This window comes from Charadrius vociferus, unplaced genomic scaffold (assembly GCF_000708025.1).
Source record: "Charadrius vociferus isolate BGI_N301 unplaced genomic scaffold, ASM70802v2 scaffold12, whole genome shotgun sequence".
Taxonomy (NCBI): domain Eukaryota; kingdom Metazoa; phylum Chordata; class Aves; order Charadriiformes; family Charadriidae; genus Charadrius; species Charadrius vociferus.
This window is the reverse complement of record NW_009647422.1, coordinates 1,605,986-1,626,075: the sequence shown is the minus strand read 5'-3', so window position 1 is coordinate 1,626,075 and position 20,090 is coordinate 1,605,986. Positions and strand designations below refer to the sequence as shown.

The following is a 20,090-nucleotide window of genomic DNA, read 5'->3' as shown; positions in this document are numbered from 1 at the left end:
TAAGGGTAGTGAAGCATGAGGATAGATTGCCTGGGGAAGGGGTGGGAGCTCCTACCTGGGAGGTTTTCGAGAACAGGTTAGACAAACATCTGTCAGGGATAGTTTAGGCAGAGTGGATCCTGCCTTTGGGCAGAAGGGTGCAAGGTCCAAGTCTGATATCTATGATTTTAAGGTTTTCTGGAGCAGGGGCTGAGCCTGCCAGTGCATCCAGATACCAGTTTAATGCAAAATAACAAGAACTGAGGTGTGTCCTTAGAAAAAGTAAGTTTTTGTAGGAAAAAAATACTCCTATACCAAGATGTACCCCTAATTACACTGGTTTAACTTTTCTGCCACTTCCACTGAATTAGATAAAGGTTATTCTGATTTACACCACGCCCAGAGGAGAATCAGGCCCCATGTTGTTTCGCTGATGGCCAAAATATATTTTTTATTTTACCCGATTTATTCAGTAACTGATTTTCAAAGATATTTCCTAAGGGTTCTGGGTTGATCTTTTTTTTTTCCTCTCCTGCACTTCACATATCATCTACCCCCACTCATTACACAGGGCAGCAGCAGTGCTGCCACCGAGGGAGCTTACATTTAACAGCAAGAGAGGAATCTTTAGCAGCTCTCATCCCAAGAGACTGCAGGATGCGTAGCTTTGATTTTCTTGCTGTAAGACAGGCAGGGATGAAAGCGATGTGCACTGTCAGTAAACCCTTGAGGTACTGGGTTCCTCCAGCCGTTTGGCAAGTGCCTTCCACTCCCACTAAAGTCACCGAAGACCATGTAGGCAGAACAGGTCATCACCCTTCCTTACACCCCACCCCCCACCCCAGTTTAATATGCTGGATAAGGAGCCATGTGTCGTTCCCACCAACTCTGGAGTGCACACACCCATAGCCGTGGGGTATGGATGCTCTTTAACAACCTGTAGCAGAAGTACAGGAGCATTTAAGATGCAAAATCAGGAATAACATCGTGTCCAGTCGCCAAATACGAAGGCAGGGGTGACGTAAGAGCAGACAGGCATTTGGTGAATTAAAAGCAGCAGGAATGAGAAAAAATAAGCTGGAATTGCAAGTTTTCTTGCAGTCAGGTTGGCGAAGCTCTGAGAAAGCCTCACAACGTGAAAGAGAAGAAGCAAAAACACCGTAATGATGTATAGCCTAAGGAAGGGAGTGCTTCATCAAAGCAAATGTTATCATTTGGCTTAAAATGGGTTAATGTAGACAAACCCAGAGACAGAGATGGAAGCGGGATCAAAACCCACAGCACTTCCCTCTTCCTCCCACTCGCTCACAGCCCCTGTCTCCATTCAGAGAGTCTCCAATCCCCACCTGGAGGTTATTCACATTCTGGGTGCCCATTGTTTTCCTTGCCTGGGAGGGCAAAACCCCTGTGCAGTTCAGACTGGAAGAGATCATCCCCATAGGAGAGCGCATCTCTGCACACTTGCAGCTCCGCTCGCCACGAGGGCTGACGAGTGCATGGCACGGGGCTGGGCGAGAAAACGGCATCTCTGTAATTAGGTAGGTGGGCGTTATTCGAGCTTAAGAAACCTGGCTAAGCATAAGATTAATGAAATTGGCTTGTCTTATGAATACAGATAATGACTGGTTGAGAAAGTTGTCTGGAGGTGTTTGGTATCCTTTGCTTCTACAGCAAGCTTGGTGTTTTTTTATGAGGTCAAGTAGCTATCTCATGCTGCAATAACTGTGCTGTGGTTCCGATTATGGGAGGCATCATCTAACAGCAGAACTGAGTCTTGACAACATCTATCCACAATTTTGAAATTGTTTTGGGGTCACCGTTTCAAAAATCTGTGTGACTTACTTGAGGAAAGAAATCTTCATCTCTGAGAGCTTCTTGGTGGGCATCAAAAAACCCAGACCATTCTCCTAATGCAGGCTGGATGTTCCAGTTGAAGACAGCTCACTCCTTGAGACGGCTCCTCGTCCCTGCAGTAAGAGCATGTGACACTTGCCCACACAGCAGGATGGGACCTGCACATCACCACCTTCACCAGTGTGGGCACAGGCACATGGGTGGACAGTTGTCCAAGACAAGTAGCCCATTTGCACTGGTGGGGGCAAGGTAAATGTTGTTTGTGTGTGTGAGAGCTTCACTGATTTAAATCACACAGATACAAATCGTGGCTATTTTATTGTTGATATTAACCCCTGTCTGACATTTGACAGTGAAGCTGACAGAAAACTTCCATTTATCTCATTTCTGTGGTCTTATATTCACCAAGAGATCAAGCTCTTTGTTTCATTCTGGGTGTGACAGATTGCCAGGTGGTCTCCTAGCCAAAGATTCACCTTGCATGTTTTTGCTTGGCTTCCCAAATCAAACTGATGACACAGTCCAGCAGAACGATAGGCTAACTCTTTGTGGTAGCTAAAATGAACTTTTATTAGGACATATACACAGTAGAGGGTGAACTCTAGTTTGAAAGTGTTGTGGTGCAGATCCTTTTCTTCAATTTTTAAGTAGTGGGACTTACTTCTCCATGTCCAGGAGCAACACCAGGCTGATCACTAGTTCACAGACTTGTTTTATCCATACTGTCAATGCACAATGGTGTGCGGAGATATATATATATGTTATTTTTTTTTCCACTTTTGCTGTTGTGATTATTCTGATTGTGTCTTCCTAGGACTGAAAGATTTAAGACAATGCATCTTAGAACATGACTGCTGGTCATAAGAGTTCCTGCAAAGGCTTGGCCATAAAAGATCTATGCATGAAAAAGTTCAAAGTCTGCATCCGATTATCTAGCAGATGTGTTTATGGAGGATATAGCTATTTCCTTCAGAAAAAGGTAGTGTAGTTCAGTTCTTGAGGTTACAGTTTGGGTTGCGTGAGCCAGTAGACTTCTTAGTTTACCACCCTCAGAAGGTGCGCTCCTTGCTATAGTGTCCTCACATGCACTCCCTCCGTGATGGACAAGTACAGAACTGAATACGACTTTGGACAAGTGTTCAATATATTTAGTTCCCTTTTCCGCTTGCAAATTATACAAGAGCTTCAACTATAATCAGAATATCTGTCATCCAAAGCTTATCTTGCTGACTTATAATTGGTTGTAAATCACCCAGTCTGTGTCTGGGGCTTTGCAATTTTCTTATTCCTCTCTGTCTTAACAGATCCACAATCCCCATTGCTTCAGCAGCCAGTCGCATCCTCAAGTGCTTGGGATTAGAAAGCAGGAAGATAATGGTCGCTCTCCATTTCAGAGGTGGGCAACTGGGGCGGAGGCCGGGCAGAGGAGCTGCTGGAAAGTCATGCTGTTTTGGGCTGAGCTTCTCCCTTAGGAAACACAGATCCAGCCTCCAAACCATGCTTCCTCTCACCAGCCCTTTATAAAAAGTGGCTTTTGTGCTTTGGGAACTGCATAAAAATTTTCCGCCTCCCCAGTGGGGTAAAACTGAAAACCACAGGAAAAAAAAAAAAAAAATTAAAAATAAGGTTGCCAAAGTCTGCTGCGAGGGGGTGAGCAGTTCCCTGCAGTTCCCCCAGCACCCAAACCCCCCTCCCTTCTCCAAATCGAGCCTGTAAAGCAAAAAATTTCTGCAAGCCAAAAAAATTGCTTAATTGCCTCAAATTGATTCCATGGTTTTATTAAGATATTTGCCCAGCTCTATTATGGTTAATTATTTGTATTACAGTAGACTCTGAGGCCCCAAGCAGAGATCAGGGCCCCATTGTGCTAAATACTGTACAAGCGCATAATAACAAAATCACTCCTTGCCCCAGATCGCTTACAATTAGGTGGGGAGCTGCAGTGAAAGCACACCACAGCTCGTGTGAACACCTTCTAGGAGAGGCTAGCGTGGATTTCGGATGCCAAAAAGGGTGTCTCGTGAGAGCCCGGGCTGCTTTCGTTGTGAGTGTTCCCCGCAGCCCTGCTCTTCTTGGTGGGGAAAAAATAGTCAGGGGAGAATATTAGACACACAACCGATGGAGGAACCCCCCACCCAGCCGAGGCTTCGTGGTGGGAAAAGGGGGGAGAACAGAGAAGAGGAAAGAAAAGCGGGGGAAACATAACAGGTTCCCGCGCTGCTTTCCCCTTCTCCTTTCGCTTGTGCTTGGAAGCTGGGCTGCAGGAGGTTCATGAGGGAGCTTGTTTCCCCGGGGATTTCCAGCCTCATTTTGCAGATGCAGAGCGTTCCTCTGTTGAGGTAAACGTTAAGATGAGCACCCGGCTTTCAGCTAGCCTTGCGGAGACCCTGCACCTGCTGCCGCTGCCTTCCTCCGCTCCCCGGGTGAGGAAGAGGAGCAGAAATGTAAAAGAGGAACCTTAGATTTCTCCTGCCCCCTTCTCCCACCCCACTTCGCAGCCAAATCTCTGCAGCCACATCGCAGGAGATCTTCCTCGTGGTGGGGTCAGCACCGGGGAAGGTTTCCCACACCTGCGAGCAAGTGAGAAGGGTTTTGAGACCTTGAAGTCTTTGCTGGAGGTGATGCTCGGGGCTGTGAGACAGCGGGTTTGGGGTGAACGGCCAGCTGATGATTCAACCAAGGGTCTTGCTTGTGCCCTGGGTGCTGCTGAGCTCCGGGTGACCCTCTGGGGATGCTCAGGAGGTGCCTCGCAGAGGGATGATGCATCTCTGCATCGCCCACCTCCAGTGCTTTTCCCTGCGTCGCAACCCAGGGCAGAGAGGACGTGAAAGGCAGCGAACTGCAGCCCAAAACCAGGGGAAAATCCAATTGTTTTCAAGCACTAAACTCAGGCCTCAAGCGGAGCAGGAGCCTCCGGAGATAACGCGGTGTCTGTGTGTGTGTGTGTGTCTGTGTGTGTAAAACGGCCTTGCAGAATCCCTCAGCTTTAGCAGGGCTTTGAAAAAGATCTGGGTGGTGATTCAAAATCCAGGTTATGACCTGTGACCTTTGGATGAGAAATTGTTGCCATTTAGGATGTGTTAGGAGGTCCATCCTTTTCATCAAATGCGTGTTTCTTCTTGCTGCGGGAGGCAATCACACCGGTATATCATTAACTCGCAGAAAAGGAGGCTGTAAAAGAAGTTGATGGGGGACCTTAGCCCACACCCTGCTGGGGTCTGCTCAGAGCACAATATCCCAGCGACCATGAGATTAAGCTAAAGAGAAAAGTGAAAATGCTTTTCACGATTCACACGCCCTTTAGATTGTTTTATTAAACCATTTGAATAGGGATTTCCCTTTCGGCCGACAACGGGGCCCGGCCAATGCATAGTTCTAGGTTGCTATGACTTAGTTGGTGCTGGCTAATCACAAGTGAGGGCAAATTTCATATAAAATATCTCGGGCCATTGTCAACCTAATGCAGCGTGACAGTGCCAGCACAAAGGGGGATTCATTCACCCCAGCAGGTAATAAGGACGATTTGCCATACCAACCAGGCAGTCTCGAGGGGGGCTGTCAAATACGATCAGAGCAGCGAAATGGAGCCTCACATTCCATTCTCAGGTGGGCGAAGGCGATCCTTTTGTTCAACCATGTTGCTTCTGATAACAGAATACAATTATATTTTTTTTTTCCTTCCCTGTATCCTATTGACCAGCAGGGCTGTTTTGCATAGCCGTCTTCGGGACTTGCCTTTTTTCTTTTTTTTCCAAGGCCAGAGGGGACCCCAATGATCCTTTAACCTGGAACGCACCCCGGAGGATTTCACCCCGGTCCTTCCCCACTCCTTTTCCGCCTTCCCCTTTCATTAAGGACTCGGTCCTGCCACAATGAGCGCGCTGTATCTCTGCTAATAACCCCCAATTGGCACACAGCTTCCTTTTGTCTAGAGCCTCCCAGGGACGTCGGGTGGTGGGGAAGACGAGGGGTCGGGGTAATTTGGGGCGGTTCGATGGGCCGAGAGAACCGTGCTGCTTCAGGACTCGAGACGGCGATGAAATATTCAGAAGGCGGCATTTACAGGATGGCGGGGAGCAAGGAAGCGGGGGGATCAGACGCCAAGTGTTTCACACATGACCAAACCAACAGAAAGACAGATAAAATGTGCTTGCATTCAGCAGGGTAGGTAGGGAGACATACATGGTAATGATTAGATCGACAGAGAGATAGGGCGATAGAGAGAGAGATATGGGGATGTTTGCTTTGCAGGTATCAGACCTAGGTTACTGATACCAGACCGTCCTGCTGATTTGCCTATCTTGGGGGTCTGGTTATCTGCGATCACCTGGGGTTATTTTGACAGTAGCTAATTAGCAAGAGCATTCCAGCCCTCGACCCACCCTCAGCACAGAGGAGGGCTCGGAGGGCAGCAGGGAGCACCGGCCCCGCTCCCAGCGCAGCACCGCGCCACGCACCAGAGGCTCCTGAGCTGCTCCGGCGTCTGACAATCTGGCTCTACCTGTTTCGGGTTGAGCCCAAAAGGTTTGGAAGCGCCAGCGCCGTGCTGGAGGTTGCAGTTCTGTTGTGCTGGGCGCAATGATAACCGTAAGCAACCAGCAGGGGAAAAAAAAAAAGTACAAAAAAAAAAAAAGAAAACAAAACCCCATCATTCAGATGTTTTGGGGGAACTTGGCTTTCAGGATTTTACAGGCTGTGTTAATCCAACCTCCTTCAATCCAACATTCCCTCTTATCTGTATCGCCTTCATGTTCCCTGGCAGGAATTGCCCATTTAATAATTTCCCTCCAATGATCTGAATCACAGCTAATCTGATCAAATGTCTTTTTAAGGCCTTTCATCTTCCCAGGGATGTGTTGACACTAGCACGCTGGTTCAGAGGAAACAAGAACTCAATCAGAACTTCGTTCAAAACACAGATGGGACCCAAACCTAACCTTTCCTTTAAGATATGCAAAAGTGTGGTTAGCTTCTTGTTATTATGCTTCGCATTTGCATAAGTCTTTGCATTTAGGGGCCTGATTTTTAAAAGGATAAAAAAGTCAAACAAACCCCGGAGCTGGATTTTGATGAGAAACAGTGCAGAATCAGCTGGGCATGGAGTTGCCTTGGCTCTCTGTGAAGAAGGGCATAGGCTGCGGCATCACACAGGGGCCGGTGTGGATCCGCGGGGCAGCTCCTGGCTGGCATCGCTTGCTGCAGTGTGGGTGCTCCGAAGCTGCATTTCTCCCACCTCTGCATCTGCTCTTGGAGCTGCCCCCACCCCGTTTCAGGGTTAGACCTGAAAGCCTCAGTTAACAGTAGCCCCCAAGGACCGGTGTTTTTGGGAAGCAAGCTTCCACAGACTTGGAGATCAACCCATCTGGGAAATGTTGCTAAAGAGTAGGGGACCTGAGACAAGTTGACACACCAGACAACAGCAGCACGTGTTTGGGTTTCACTGGTGTACGGCTCCAAATCATTCACATCAGTCTGTAAGTCTACACTGAGACTGTAGTCTTAAAAATGGTTCTTTGGGAAATGTATTTAGTGATCCTTCTGCATCCAAGGGATCCCAGGTAATCATTTAGACTCTGCTCCTGTCGAAGGGTTCCCATGCAATCATGCTTTTCCGGACAAGATTGATGGGAGTTTATATAGTGCTGGAAACATCTTCTCTCTGCAATGCAGAGCTGTTCTGGAAAGTTCTGGAGCTACTGCCAACACCTACAAAGGCTGTAAGCCCAGATTAGGTGCTGATAAGAAAGTAGCCATGTTCACACAGCTCAGCACAGAGGTAGCTCAAGGTACTGATGTTCTCATGGAAGGCCCTATAGAAAAAGAGTGATCCAAGCATAAGCATCACTCCTGGGGTAATAAGGCATCATGCAGTACTGGGTGAGGAGAAAAGTCCTCCCTTTTGCCTCTCTCCCCTGTAATATTGTAGGCTGAAAGGATGCTCAAAGCTCAGGCTGTAGAGCATAAGTTGAGCTTTATATCTCTGTCCTGTATGGACAGTATGCCAGATGTGGTCTGTGGTGTCAGTCAATAGTGATCACCATTTGAAAGAATATATGAGTGTTTTTTTACGTGCCACGATATGTGAATTTTGTCCATTTTTGCAAACAGGGAAACTGTTGCAAAATTTCAGAGTCACTCGTGTCCAAAGAAGGCCTTTGCAAAGCATTTGTAGCCCACTGGGTAAGGCAGTCACCAGGCTCTGGTCTTTCTAAAGCCTCCAGAGCCTTCTCAGAGTAACCACAAGGACTTCCTGACTAATGCTGCTGGGATTGAGCAGAAAATGAGGGTCAAGGCACTTGGGTGTGTGGTGGTTAGACTTGGGAATGGCACCAAATAAAGAAATGAAAGTTTTAAAGACGTTCAGGATCTCTTCCTAAAGCTTTGAGTTTGGAAAGCATTTTCCAGTATACCCAGTATGAATACAGCACGTGCTGTAGAGTTTGGAAGCGTGCTCCGTGGAATGGTTCACCCTCCAACCAGGAAGCCTGACTTGTCCTCTCCTTCTATAGTCATTTGGTTGAGCACATCCAAAGCCACAACTGGATACCCTCCACCTTCCATAATAAGTAGAAGATGAACCTTTGAAACCAAACAGCAAGAGTGGTGCAAATATCCTTTTTTGGGGTAAGGGGGTCATTGAAGAGCCTTCAGTGCCAGGCCAGGAGATGCTGTTGCAGGAGACCAACGCATTGAGGCTGGTGAGAATGGGTCAGGGGAAATATGAATGCTGGAAACAGGGGCCTCTCCGGAGAGGAGATGAAGGAATCTTGAGGCTGAGCCAGATGGCTTATGTAAAACCCTTTCAGTTGGTTTATCTGAGATGGGATCCTCTATTGCTACAATCAAGAGGAATGCGGTGAAACTGAAGCTCGCCTGCCTCCAAGGCCACAAGAGCCAATATTTTGTTTCCAACGTTCCCAGTATTTTCCCCACAAGCAATGTCAGGCTCACAGCAGCCGTGACACCTCTGTGATCCTCCTCCTCCTCTGTAATGGGAACACTGCTTGTTCCCCTCCAGCACTTGGGCAGTGTCTCTGCAGCGTGGATGGATCTGTCAGCCGGCGTGTGCCAAAGGGTTCCCTGTTCTCCATTTTCACCTGGTGTTGTGCCAATATTTAATAGTTCTGATTGGCAAACGATTTGCTTCCTTGTGATCATAAAAAAAAAAAAAGAAGCACCTTTTAACATTTTTTTCCCACCTTCCCTCCTCCTTTCCCTGGGGAGAAATATGTCCTGTGCTCTCAGTTGTGACCCTTCATTTCTTACAATCATAGAATCATAGAACGGCTTGGGTTGGAAGGGACTTTTATAGGTCATCTAATCCACCCCCCCTGCAACAAGCAGGGACATCTTCAACTAGATCAGGTTGCCGAGAGCCCCGTCCAACCTGACCCTGAATGTTTCCAGGGATGGGGCATCTCCCACCTCTCTGGGCAACCTGGGCCAGGGTTTCACCACCAGCTGCATAAAAAATTTCTTCCTTATATCCAATCTAACTCTCTCTTCTTTTAGTTTAAACCCACTAACTCTTTGTCCTATTGCAACACTCCCTACTAAAAAGTCTGTCCCCATCTTTTTTACAAACCCCCTTTAGTGTGAAGAGCATCGTAAGATGGGGAACATCATCCCCATGTCCTGAACGCTTGGTTCTTGGCTCTGAGGGATCTGCTCATTGGCAAGTTTAGCACACAGGCCAGCAGGGCTGAGGGGACTGGACTATCTTCCCCTGGTATCTGGGACAAGCAAGGCTGCATTGCTGCAGGTGGTCCTTGCTTATCCTGCACACAGATTTCAGGGCCAGCAGGCAATGCCGTTCATGTTAGCATAAGCCAATAGCGATCCCCAAGTATGTTTTTGCAGCTCCTGTGAGCTCTGGCTCACCGGTCCTGTTGGATTTCACTTCTGCTGTTCAGAAGGTAGCTGCTCCTGCAAGGCTGTTGGTGTGAGCCTAAAGAAACCCACCATCTACTTAACATCTGATGAGGCTCTGGCTCAAGGTAGCTCTGAGAGGTACCCTTCAGAGCTGAGGTCCTCCTCCAGCCTTGGCTTCGGCATAGTTGCAAGCAAGAAGGCGGCACTGACTTTTACACCATCAGTACTTCAGCCCCTGCATTCACAGTGGGGACCATTTGGCATTAATCTTTTCTGGCGTCCTTCTTTTCCATCCAAAGTAGTGCAACATGGGCTTTCATTACAAGCCCTTCTTTCTGATTTAGCTTTCACCACAGAGATGTTTATGGGTGACTCTCCCCACAACGGAATGGCAGAGCTCTCCTCCCATATCCAGGTAAAGTGACTTTCTTGATGGATTCAAGGAGGAAACCACAGTGCACTGATAGCAGCTTGGTAGTCCTCTTTATACTACACTCGAGAACAAAATTCACCTCACCGTGAGTCAAAGACAGAGCTTCCAAAGCTCTCAAAGCTCACTTCAAAAATTTCTCATCACCTTTCTCCTTTGGACAACGCCTTCCTCCCATGCAGTCCCCATGATTCAAGAAGGACCTGGAAGAAGGACTCCGGCCACAGTAATCAGGAGGAAAATGAGCTGTCAGGACAGGTCCCCAGTGTAAGAGGCAGGGCTGTGCTGGCTCCAAATACCAGAAGCACTAGTCTGCCCCCAGTTTTATTGCTAGTTTCTCATTTCTTGGGGTTTATTTAGATTTTTTTTTTTTTTTAAATCCAGAGTCAATGTAGTGTCAACTGTTGTGCAAATCCTAGCATGAGAGCTGTGGGTTTGTATCCCCTCGGGCCAAGGAGGGAATTGAAACCCTTTCTCACACTCCCAGGGTACATGCCCTACCAGATAAATGTTGGAAAGACTTTACAATTTCGGCCCCTCACAGATGGGTGCCTGGGTGTCTGAGGTAGCTGACACAACAGGTAGCTTTCTCTGGTCTTTTAGCTTTGAAAAATGAAGCTGAGAGAAAACAGCGTGTCTCCTCCCTGCGGTCCTGCTAAGCAGATATGATATTTTCCCCATTTTACCCCACATGCTAAGTGACTTTCCCAAGAGCACTGAAGAAGTCTGCGGTGTCAGAAATTCAAGGCTTGCAACCACAGCATTGCAGCATCTTCCCTAGTGTGAAAGGTGGAGTAGGATCCTCTATTCAAGAGCAGACATGTTAGCAATGGCTGGGAGGAGTGGCTAAGATGTGGGAACACTTTTCTTCACTATCATGTGTTTTCTGGGCAATTTGGGACAATTCTTTTCTATGTTGTTTATACATTATCCAGCCCAAAAAAAGACATTAAGTCAGTGTTCGACTCCATTTGTTTCAAAGATTATGGTGACAAAGTCCTGGGCAGTAAATGGTTGTTGGCATGGGAGGTTTGTCTCTGCAGAGCAGAGTCAGTAGCTGTCCTGGAGACATCAAGGTTCACTTTGCAAAGGAGCTTCCACACCTTCAGGAGGACCACCTAGAAAAGTGGGATGCTGAGTGGAAAACCCTTTGATCTAGGTCCGTCTCTACTGCTTGGCTATCTGTTCTCCAGCTGCTGAGGTTTGCTTCCTTCCTCGCAAGATGTACAGCCCAGAACCACCTCAAGCAAGACATCTTCCTTCCTCCCTTTCTTCCGCCCTTTCTTTCTTTCTCTCTCTCTTTCTCTTTCTTTCCTGACTGCACGGATCTCACTGCTCTTTTTTAAAAAGCAGTCAGGGCAAACAGCAGTGTTCTCTTTCTAAAATACCACCTAGCTCTTTGAGCTGCGGTCCAGGACCCAGGACTTTCAACTTCAACTCCCAACACATCTGAAGGTGGGTTGCATTGCCCTGTCCCAGAAACCTGCTGTTATCATCAGGCCACCGTGCAAGGAGGAAAGAAAGATTTGGGGTGTCAAGAGTGGGCTCAGTACTTTGGTACAAAGGTGGTAAAAAGGGACTGTAGCTTTTAAAGACCAAAATAAACCATTATGTACATCCTTCTACTTCATCATAGTCATTCCTCCCTCATATCTGGAATATTTACCTGACCTTGGGTTAATCATTTAGTCATCCAGAGAAAGATTCAGGGAAAATAAGTCATTGTCTGTGCAGCAGAACCCATGAGACCAGGTTTTGTATATTAGACAGTCAAGATATTTAGGCGGTTATTCATTTGCCTTCCTCATCCCACATTTTGATGACCCTTTGTTTGGCTCCAACACCTTCTGCCCATGATTCTGAAGACATCACTGAATTTAGCATAGCAGGCTCCTGAGGAGATAAGCAGAATTGTCCTCAGGTGTGTGGATAAGGAAGCAGAAGCACAGGATGACTAAAGGATTTGCCCAAAGTCATGTGAAAAAAACATCAAATCTTAGGTCACCTCATCCTCAGGCCTCTGAATTCTCATATTGATATTGCCTAGTCATGTGTTTTTGCATCCCGAGATGTTTCTGCTGCTGAGGCAGGCTCGTCAGAGGTGTTCTGCACGGGACATTCAGGCTCAGAGCTTCACAGATCGGGCTTCTTGGGAAATGATTTCCAGAAGTAACCAGTGCATGAGGGTGCAGCTGCAAAACGTCCCTGAAGGCCCTCTGTAAGTCTCAGCACCTTTTTCACTGGCAACCAACCCCCCAAAAAGGGTCCAAAATGGGGTACCTTGAAGCTCGGGCCATCCAAGTCTCTAAGCCCTGCAGGCAAACTCAGGAGCAGGCAGGAATTAGACAAGCTGAAGCCAGAGCTTTGGTGACCTTGTGCTGCACTGAAAGCAAAGTGGTTAAAACGCTCTTAAGTCAACATCCCCATGAGGTATTAGTCCCTATTAACCTTCTCTTGCCAGATGACTTTCCAGAAGCTCTCTTCAAGTCATAACGAGCTGCTTGTCTCCTGCTACCAGAACCACCCAGAGAGGAATGAGGCGACCTGACAAATATACTGCACTTTCCTGTTATCTTTGCTAAGTCTCTTGCATTTTTATATGGCACCTTAATAACCCCTCATTTCCATTACAAGTGCATGCTTTCCTTCTGCTTATCTGTATCTCTATACACTCCTTCTCCATTCCTGCAGCCACACCGCCTCCGGCTACAACCTGGGGAGCTCTTCAGAGCTCAGCAGGGTCAGGTCTGCTTAGTAATTGGGAGGACAGTCCTATAACTTAGGAGGTGGCAGGACGTGATTCACGGGAAGGCGCTCTTCCATCTGCGTCAATATTGAACCCGGTGCCTCAAGTGAGGGGCAGGAGATGTAAAACCCGGTGCCCTAATTTCAAGGAGTCATTAAGAGATCGGCTGCAACTTTCTCAAGAGACAAACTCCTAACCTCAGTGCCCCGGGGCCAGTTTTCAACTTCTCCGCTCTGCCTGCCTACATTCCCCAGGTAGTTACCATCAGATACAATGCTATTTGCTTCCTGTTGTGTGCTGCTAAGTGGTGGCTGCACTCCACCCCAGGGGTGGCTGCATTTCAAAAGCAGGGGAGTGATTACTGCCTGTGCTATCCTGGCTGTAAAAGGCATCGGGCTCTTTCTGGGAAGAGGAGAGCTGAGTATAATCGGTGCTTCTTAAGGCAAATCCTATCAATACCCTCCCGGAGCTGTAGGCTTTCAGTAAGGGATAGCACCAGCGGAGAGTTTAGGTAACGGACCTGGGTTTAGGCAGAAACCAAAGCAGTGTTCCTGTAACCCCTTCTTCAGCTGTTCAGTCCTGGAAAATGCAGAAATTCTGCAGACCCTCTGGCTGCGTTGCCTGAAGCTTCGCTGGGTTTTGGTGAGCTCTGCACCTGTATGCACAGAGAAACGCCTCTGTGCTGAGCTAATGGCTCCTGCTCAAACCCAGGTGGGACCCACGACCTGTGGACTCCTAAGCCAAGGTTACCCCTCTCATCCCCACGCAGGAGAAGGTTTTCTGCACGAACACCATGGCTGCAGCTGCTTGCTTGTCTGTCCCAGTACAGCAAGGCACGGAGGCTCTCCATGGCATTTGTGAACACCAGTTCAGCACCTCTAGCACCTTCTCAAGTATTTAAAGGTCTGGATCAGGTCTCTCCTTCTGAGCAGAGGAAGGGGTGATTCCCAAAAGATGAGAGCTAACCTATTCAAGCAACATGCTTTACCTACTACAGCGGTCAGATAGAATTGTGTTTCTCCCCCGAAGAAGAACAATTATGATCTTCCTCTCTTGTCCATGGCATATCAAAAGGTTTAAAGATTAGTTAGGCTACAGTGGGAGGAGGTGGAAGGTATGTCAGCTATTCTTTGGTCAGGCACTATACCCTCTACCTCCCTACCAGAGGGGAACAGCATTCATCCCACCAGCTTATCTGACTGGCTTCTATGAGAAGCCTTTGCCTTTTACAGACCCCAGGGCTCGTCATTAAATCCCTTGGAGGCACCACATCAAGTTCTCCATCCCCAGGGCTTGGTCTCTGGATTCTATCTGGGCTTAGACAAGTGCAAGATGCTAAGTCCCCAGTCTTGTTGGAACTGGACTCATCTGTTTATGCTCAAAAGCTGAGCTTTCACACAGCTCAGGAACTGTATGGTCATCAGTTGCAGGAAGCTGGGATCCTCCAGGCTGGCCAGATGCTGAACAAGGGGTTTTCAAAATCTCGTTGTGGAACTGAGGGTTCCTGCGTTTTCCTTTTTTTGGTTCTAGCCCTTGGTGACTTACTAACCTCACGATGCGCATTGACATCATGTTCCAGGACATTGCTCATACCTTTGGCTTGTAAGTTCATGCACATTACTTGATTTGCATATTGTTGTATTTGGTAGTCTTCCCAAAGCGAAGCGGTGCTGCACAAGTTCTTGCTTAAGCCTTCAATCCAGCCGCGACTGCTCTGCAAGCATGCAGTTTTGATTTCTCCCCGAGAAAATGTTGGGGTTTGGCTTGGCATATTAAATTCTCCTCACATTAGTAAAGCCTGGAAGCATCTAGAAGGTAAAGATTAAGCCAAAATGCCCAGGGACAGCTCAGATCAGCAAAATATGGTGCAGAGAAGGTTTGAGTGGTTCTGAGGAGGCACCTCATCAGCTGGTGCAAAGCTCAGTAGAAGCTGGTGAAACTGCATCAACTGAAAACCCAACATTCTGCCTTTATGGATCCATTCATATTTCAACACTGTCCCTTGCCTAACCATCTGAAAGGTGTCAGAGGCAAGATGCTTTCTTGGCTAACTGGTCTATAGGCACGAGGTGAGCTTGTGTGGGGAACAGTGTAGGAGGTTAAGGAGACCAGTTATCAGAATCATTGTGTCGTCTTAAAACTGCCTCAAGGGTTTGAGAATAGCCGTGTTCATGATAAAAATGCCATTTTGCCGGAGCCAAAAAGCATTGCAGTAGTGGTGTCTGAGGTGTGGTGTTGAACTCCAGGGTCATTTCTAGTGAGTAAAGAAACATTGAGACCAAAATTGGGGAGGAGGGAGAGAAAAACTGATATTTTGGTATATTCCCCATTTGCAAAGCAGTTTAAAATGTTTGGTTTTCATTTTGGCATGGAGTAGAAAAAGCACCAGCTTATCCAGGAAAGGCAGGCTCATGCTGAGCTGCCCTTCCCCACCCAGCTCCAGCTAGGATGAAAGGCCGTGAAGTAAGGTCTCCACAGAGACAAAGGCTCCTCAGTCCCTAACCATGAAATCTTCTGGCTGATCCCACCCAACACCCTGAGGCAATGGGCAGAAGAAGAAACCTCATTATCAGTCCCCTTGGCAGGGACCTGAATTAGATAAATGAGTGAAACTTTGGATAGATGCAAGATGCCATATATCGAACAGTCTCTAAGTGAGCTAGACAGCCTAGGAAAAAGAAGGTGGCCTCAGGACAGACGGTGGGGACAACGTTTAATTTACATAGTGAGGACTGGGGAGTATCTGGCCATCCTGGCATTTTCCTACCTTCCAGCCATCGGCAACTCTCCCAATCGAGGAGGACAAGGTCCTTTACCTGGTGCTGGTCCCACCACTAAGGTTTGGAGGCTGTGATTAAGTGTAGACCTGCATTTTCCATGTTATGGGAATACAACCCAAATTCTGTACAAAGTACCATAGAGTGTATTCGGTGTGCACCCTGAAACTCAGGTTTGCACTGCTTTTTGTTTTGCCACAGCCCTATCCTGAGACCTTAGGATGACCTTAGTCAAAACTTGTTGGCTGACCTCAGTGGCCTTGAATCAAGCCTGGTCCTGTCTACGCAGGAACGTATTTCCTAGCATGAGAAAATGTCTTCGGAGTCGGTCCAAGCCGGACCACAGGGAAGAGAAGAGTTTTCTGGCCTTCTGCCATGCCCTCAAGAGAAGGCATTCACAGGGCTGATCATAGCCACGCGTGGCCCCTTCACCGGCCACTATTCATTGGTTTCTCTCTTTCACAGCTACCAGGGAATCAGCCTTTGTCCATGCCATTGCCTCTGCTGGAGTGGCTTTCGCAGTGACCAGATCCTGCGCCGAGGGCTCGGCCACCATCTGCGGCTGTGACACCCGCCACAAGGGCTCTCCAGGGGAAGGCTGGAAATGGGGGGGCTGCAGCGAGGACGTGGAGTTTGGGAGCATGGTGTCTCGGGAGTTTGCGGATGCCCGAGAGAACAGACCAGACGCTCGGTCAGCCATGAACAGGCACAACAACGAAGCTGGAAGGACCGTAAGGACATTTAGTTTCACCTTTCTCGATCTCCCTTTAATCTTTGCTTACCTGCCCCAATGAACTGTGGGAGGGAATAAACAAAACTAAATCTGGGCTGTTGTATATGAAACAATCATGTATCATGAAACAATGCTACCCGCCCAATCATAGTTCTTGTCAGGGTGTTGATTGATGTACTTGACCTATGAAAGCTGTAAGTACATTTACCCACCCAGATGTAAATGTCTACCTTGGAGTCAGCATTCCAGGTGTCTTTATAGAGAATGGATCAAGACAGACAGGTCTAGGATGGGATCTCATCCCAGATTGAAGGATTCATTTGAAACAGCTCAGTTAATGATGCCCTAACTGTGCCTGTCCACCTCGGCTGGCTGTGGGAAGAAGGTGAGCTGCATGGCCAGAGATGTCTGTACTGTAGGCACCTGGAGTTACAAGAGATGAACCAGGGTTTATGGGGAGGATTCAGCTGCTTAAGCAAAGGCATTTTAGTATAAACTGAGATATCGTGAAGCCCATCCTTGAGCTGCTACTGGGAAAGACTGGGACTCCTGCAGGTTCTCTGCCATCTTTTAACTGATGCCTTGGACACCCCTGGAGCTCACAAATGGCATTAGATGCATGTGTTTAGGCAACTGAATCCTAGGTTGAGCGCAACTGTTCGTTCCCCTGGGACCACCACCCTGCTCTATAAGCTTGAGGGTGGGGAAGAACAGGAGAATATTTTCCGCCACTCCTCAACACTGTTCCATTTCCCAGGGAATATTTAAAGAAAATGAGAGGGAGTATGACTCTGGTGCCTCTTGATTAAACCTGGATCATGCCCCGAAGCCAGCTAGTATGTTTTCACTTCAAACAGTTGCAGAGCAAAATGTATAAGGGAACCGAAAGCACAAAGTCTTGCCCTCATCACAGTGACTGCCTCATACGCAGTGAAGGTTTGCCATAAAGTGGAACAATCCCAGTAAGAGGACATTCTCTTTTTCATCTCAAGAATAGCCCATAAATGCTAGAAGAATGTAATCTATGGGAAACAATTTGTGAAATTCAATCACAAAGCTCTTGCTAACGGAGACCATGCCAAGGCTCCTGTGAGATAACAACATTTTTTCTCACATAGTATACTTGAGATAGTTTATCCCTCGGTGGATGAAAGATACCTCACTGTAATCAAAAGAGATTAATATGGTCTTGTTCCCTCAGCAGAAGGCCTTACACATGCCTAGGAGGACATGCGGTGAGCTATAGCAAAGCCACCACAGTTTCACTGTGCTAGAAAACAGTTGTCCTCAGGCAGGCCAGGACTTCGATCTGAGCTCCTCAGGTGGACACCATCAAACCCAGGTGGCATTATCCCACCTCACACCACAGGAGAGCTTGTCTGAAATAGGGACTACAACACTTTAAAATTAGATACAGCCAGAAACAAAAATTTTCTGTGGTGAAGACAAATACAAGCAATAATGTGGTTTCCTCCTGCACTGGCCCAAAATATCCCAGGTACCGCAAGGTATCATGCATTGCTGGTGGCAGTTGCTGGGTTAGGTATGGAGATACATAGGACTGTGGAGAAGTTGGATAGAGTGGAAAGGAGGAATTTGCCTTAAAGTGAGAATCCTTGGAAAAACTGAGCTTTGAGCAAACATCCCTGCAATCACAGGCCTTTTTACTGTAAGTCTTGTTACTTGACACCGAGTTATTTTCGGACGTTTTACAGATGTCAAAGATTAGAGAGCAGATGTCACATCATTACCTGAAGTCCTACTGTTTTATAAGGCACTAGTCTTTTTCCATTCTCACCGTGCCAGCACTCATGGGGTAGCTCTTCCAGGCTTCCATGCTCAAATGCCGCCAGCTAAACCTGAGCCATGGGCAACGTTCCATATTAGTTCCCATATGAACTCAAACCCTACTACCAGGCCAGAAGCTTTGATTAAGTTCAGCATGATTATATGAACCAAACATTTTGTGGTTCTCTCTCATCGCTAATTACAACCTCCTTTGCGGCGGGTGATACTCCGTAAATAACACAGGAAAGCACCTGGTGAACACCAAGGTGCTGATTCATGGCAAATCTTTTGGACTCAGGCTGGCACTAGTCTGTTCATGTACCCGGAAATTTGCTGATCAGTCTGAAAATGCAGATTATCAAGTAAGTTGCATAAGGCTGTCTCCCACCTTAGAATACTGGAGGGCAACACCTCTAAAAATCTTTAGGCTAATTTCATAAGAAGTAAAAGTGAATAACAAACTTCTGGGATCAATAATCACCTTTCCATTTATTCCAGGACAGTGTTTTATGTTGAAGTCTGAGCCTTTCAAAAGACACCGTTGTGTTTCTGTTTTGTTTTGTTTTGTTTTTTTTTTTTTCTTTGAAATGGTTTTAGAAAAATTGTAAGCCTGGCTTTAAAATAAAAATACATTACTTTTCAGGTGTCTGAAAATAGCTCCAGCAAGGCTAGAACCTTGTTTGCTTAAGTAAACATAAAACAGACTTAAAAGATGGAATTCTGTGCTAGATGGCTAGGACGTTTCGTATTTCTTGAATTTCCAGTGGTATAGCTGTATATTTCATTTATTTAGGCATTACTTTAGGAGATTTCTGTATTCTTCGGTTCTCTGCCGAGATGTGTCGGAATTGTGTTCCTGGATGACAGTACTGCAATATTCACACATCAACACTGATAAGATAGAAGTTGGTATACACAGAAATCACTTCAGCCCTCAGTGAAAGCACTTGGTAGATGCTTAAAGTTGGAGTGGGAATCAGATAAAAATCACTGAAAAAAATAAAGTTGTAGAGGTTTTATCTGCCTCAGATCCAGCATCTGCACAGGGCATTGACTGGAGGATAAGGTGATTTTTGGCCACAAGTATCTAAATATATCTATGAAAACACTGCAATTCTTTAGGAAATCCTGGCTAAATTGCAGAATGCAATCTGTGTTTTGATTACAGGCTAATGCCTTCCCTCTTCTTTTCCTTTCCTCTCCTCTTTTTCAGTCTATTATTGAACTCATGCATCTTAAGTGCAAATGTCACGGCCTCTCAGGCAGCTGCGAAGTGAAGACCTGCTGGTGGTCTCAGCCAGACTTCAGGGTCATCGGTGACTACCTCAAGGACAAGTACGATAGCGCTTCTGAAATGGTGGTGGAAAAACATCGGGAATCCCGTGGCTGGGTCGAGACCCTCAGGCCCAAATACAATTTCTTCAAAGCTCCAACTGAGAAGGACCTGGTTTACTACGAGAACTCACCAAACTTTTGTGAGCCCAACCCTGAGACAGGTTCCTTTGGGACCCGTGACAGGATCTGTAATGTCACTTCCCATGGGATTGACGGTTGCGACCTTTTGTGCTGCGGCCGCGGGCACAACACAAGGACTGAGAAACGGAAAGAGAAGTGTCACTGTATCTTCCACTGGTGCTGCTACGTCCGCTGCCAGGAGTGCATACGAGTCTACGATGTCCACACGTGCAAATAAAGCAGGCAAACCCCTTCACTGGGCTCCAAGTGGAGAGATGGATTTGAGCCTACTTCCTCTGAGGTTGCAGACATGGGAGAAGTCTACTTTTTTGATATTAAAAGAATAAAAACTTTAAAAAAGGCTAAAACTGGTTGGATAGAATAGGTCTAATGACTTCTGGGCTATCCCGAGGTACATCTGGCAGTCACACAAGTTACGCCCCAACGATGCCTCCT

The 20,090-nt window shown here is 47.0% G+C and overlaps 1 protein-coding gene across 1 annotated transcript in view; it reads left to right on the top strand.

The window, feature by feature from the left end:
- The window catches only part of WNT3A (wingless-type MMTV integration site family, member 3A), an 88,533-nt gene extending 68,653 nt beyond the window's left edge, over window positions 1-19,880 (top strand). The window contains exons 3-4 of the mRNA XM_009880503.1: window positions 16,124-16,389; window positions 19,393-19,880. Coding sequence (XP_009878805.1) covers window positions 16,124-16,389; window positions 19,393-19,872 — 746 coding nt within the window. The 3' untranslated portion in view covers window positions 19,873-19,880. The remainder of the gene's footprint in view (window positions 1-16,123; window positions 16,390-19,392) is intronic.
- Window positions 19,881-20,090: the final 210 nt, after the last annotated feature.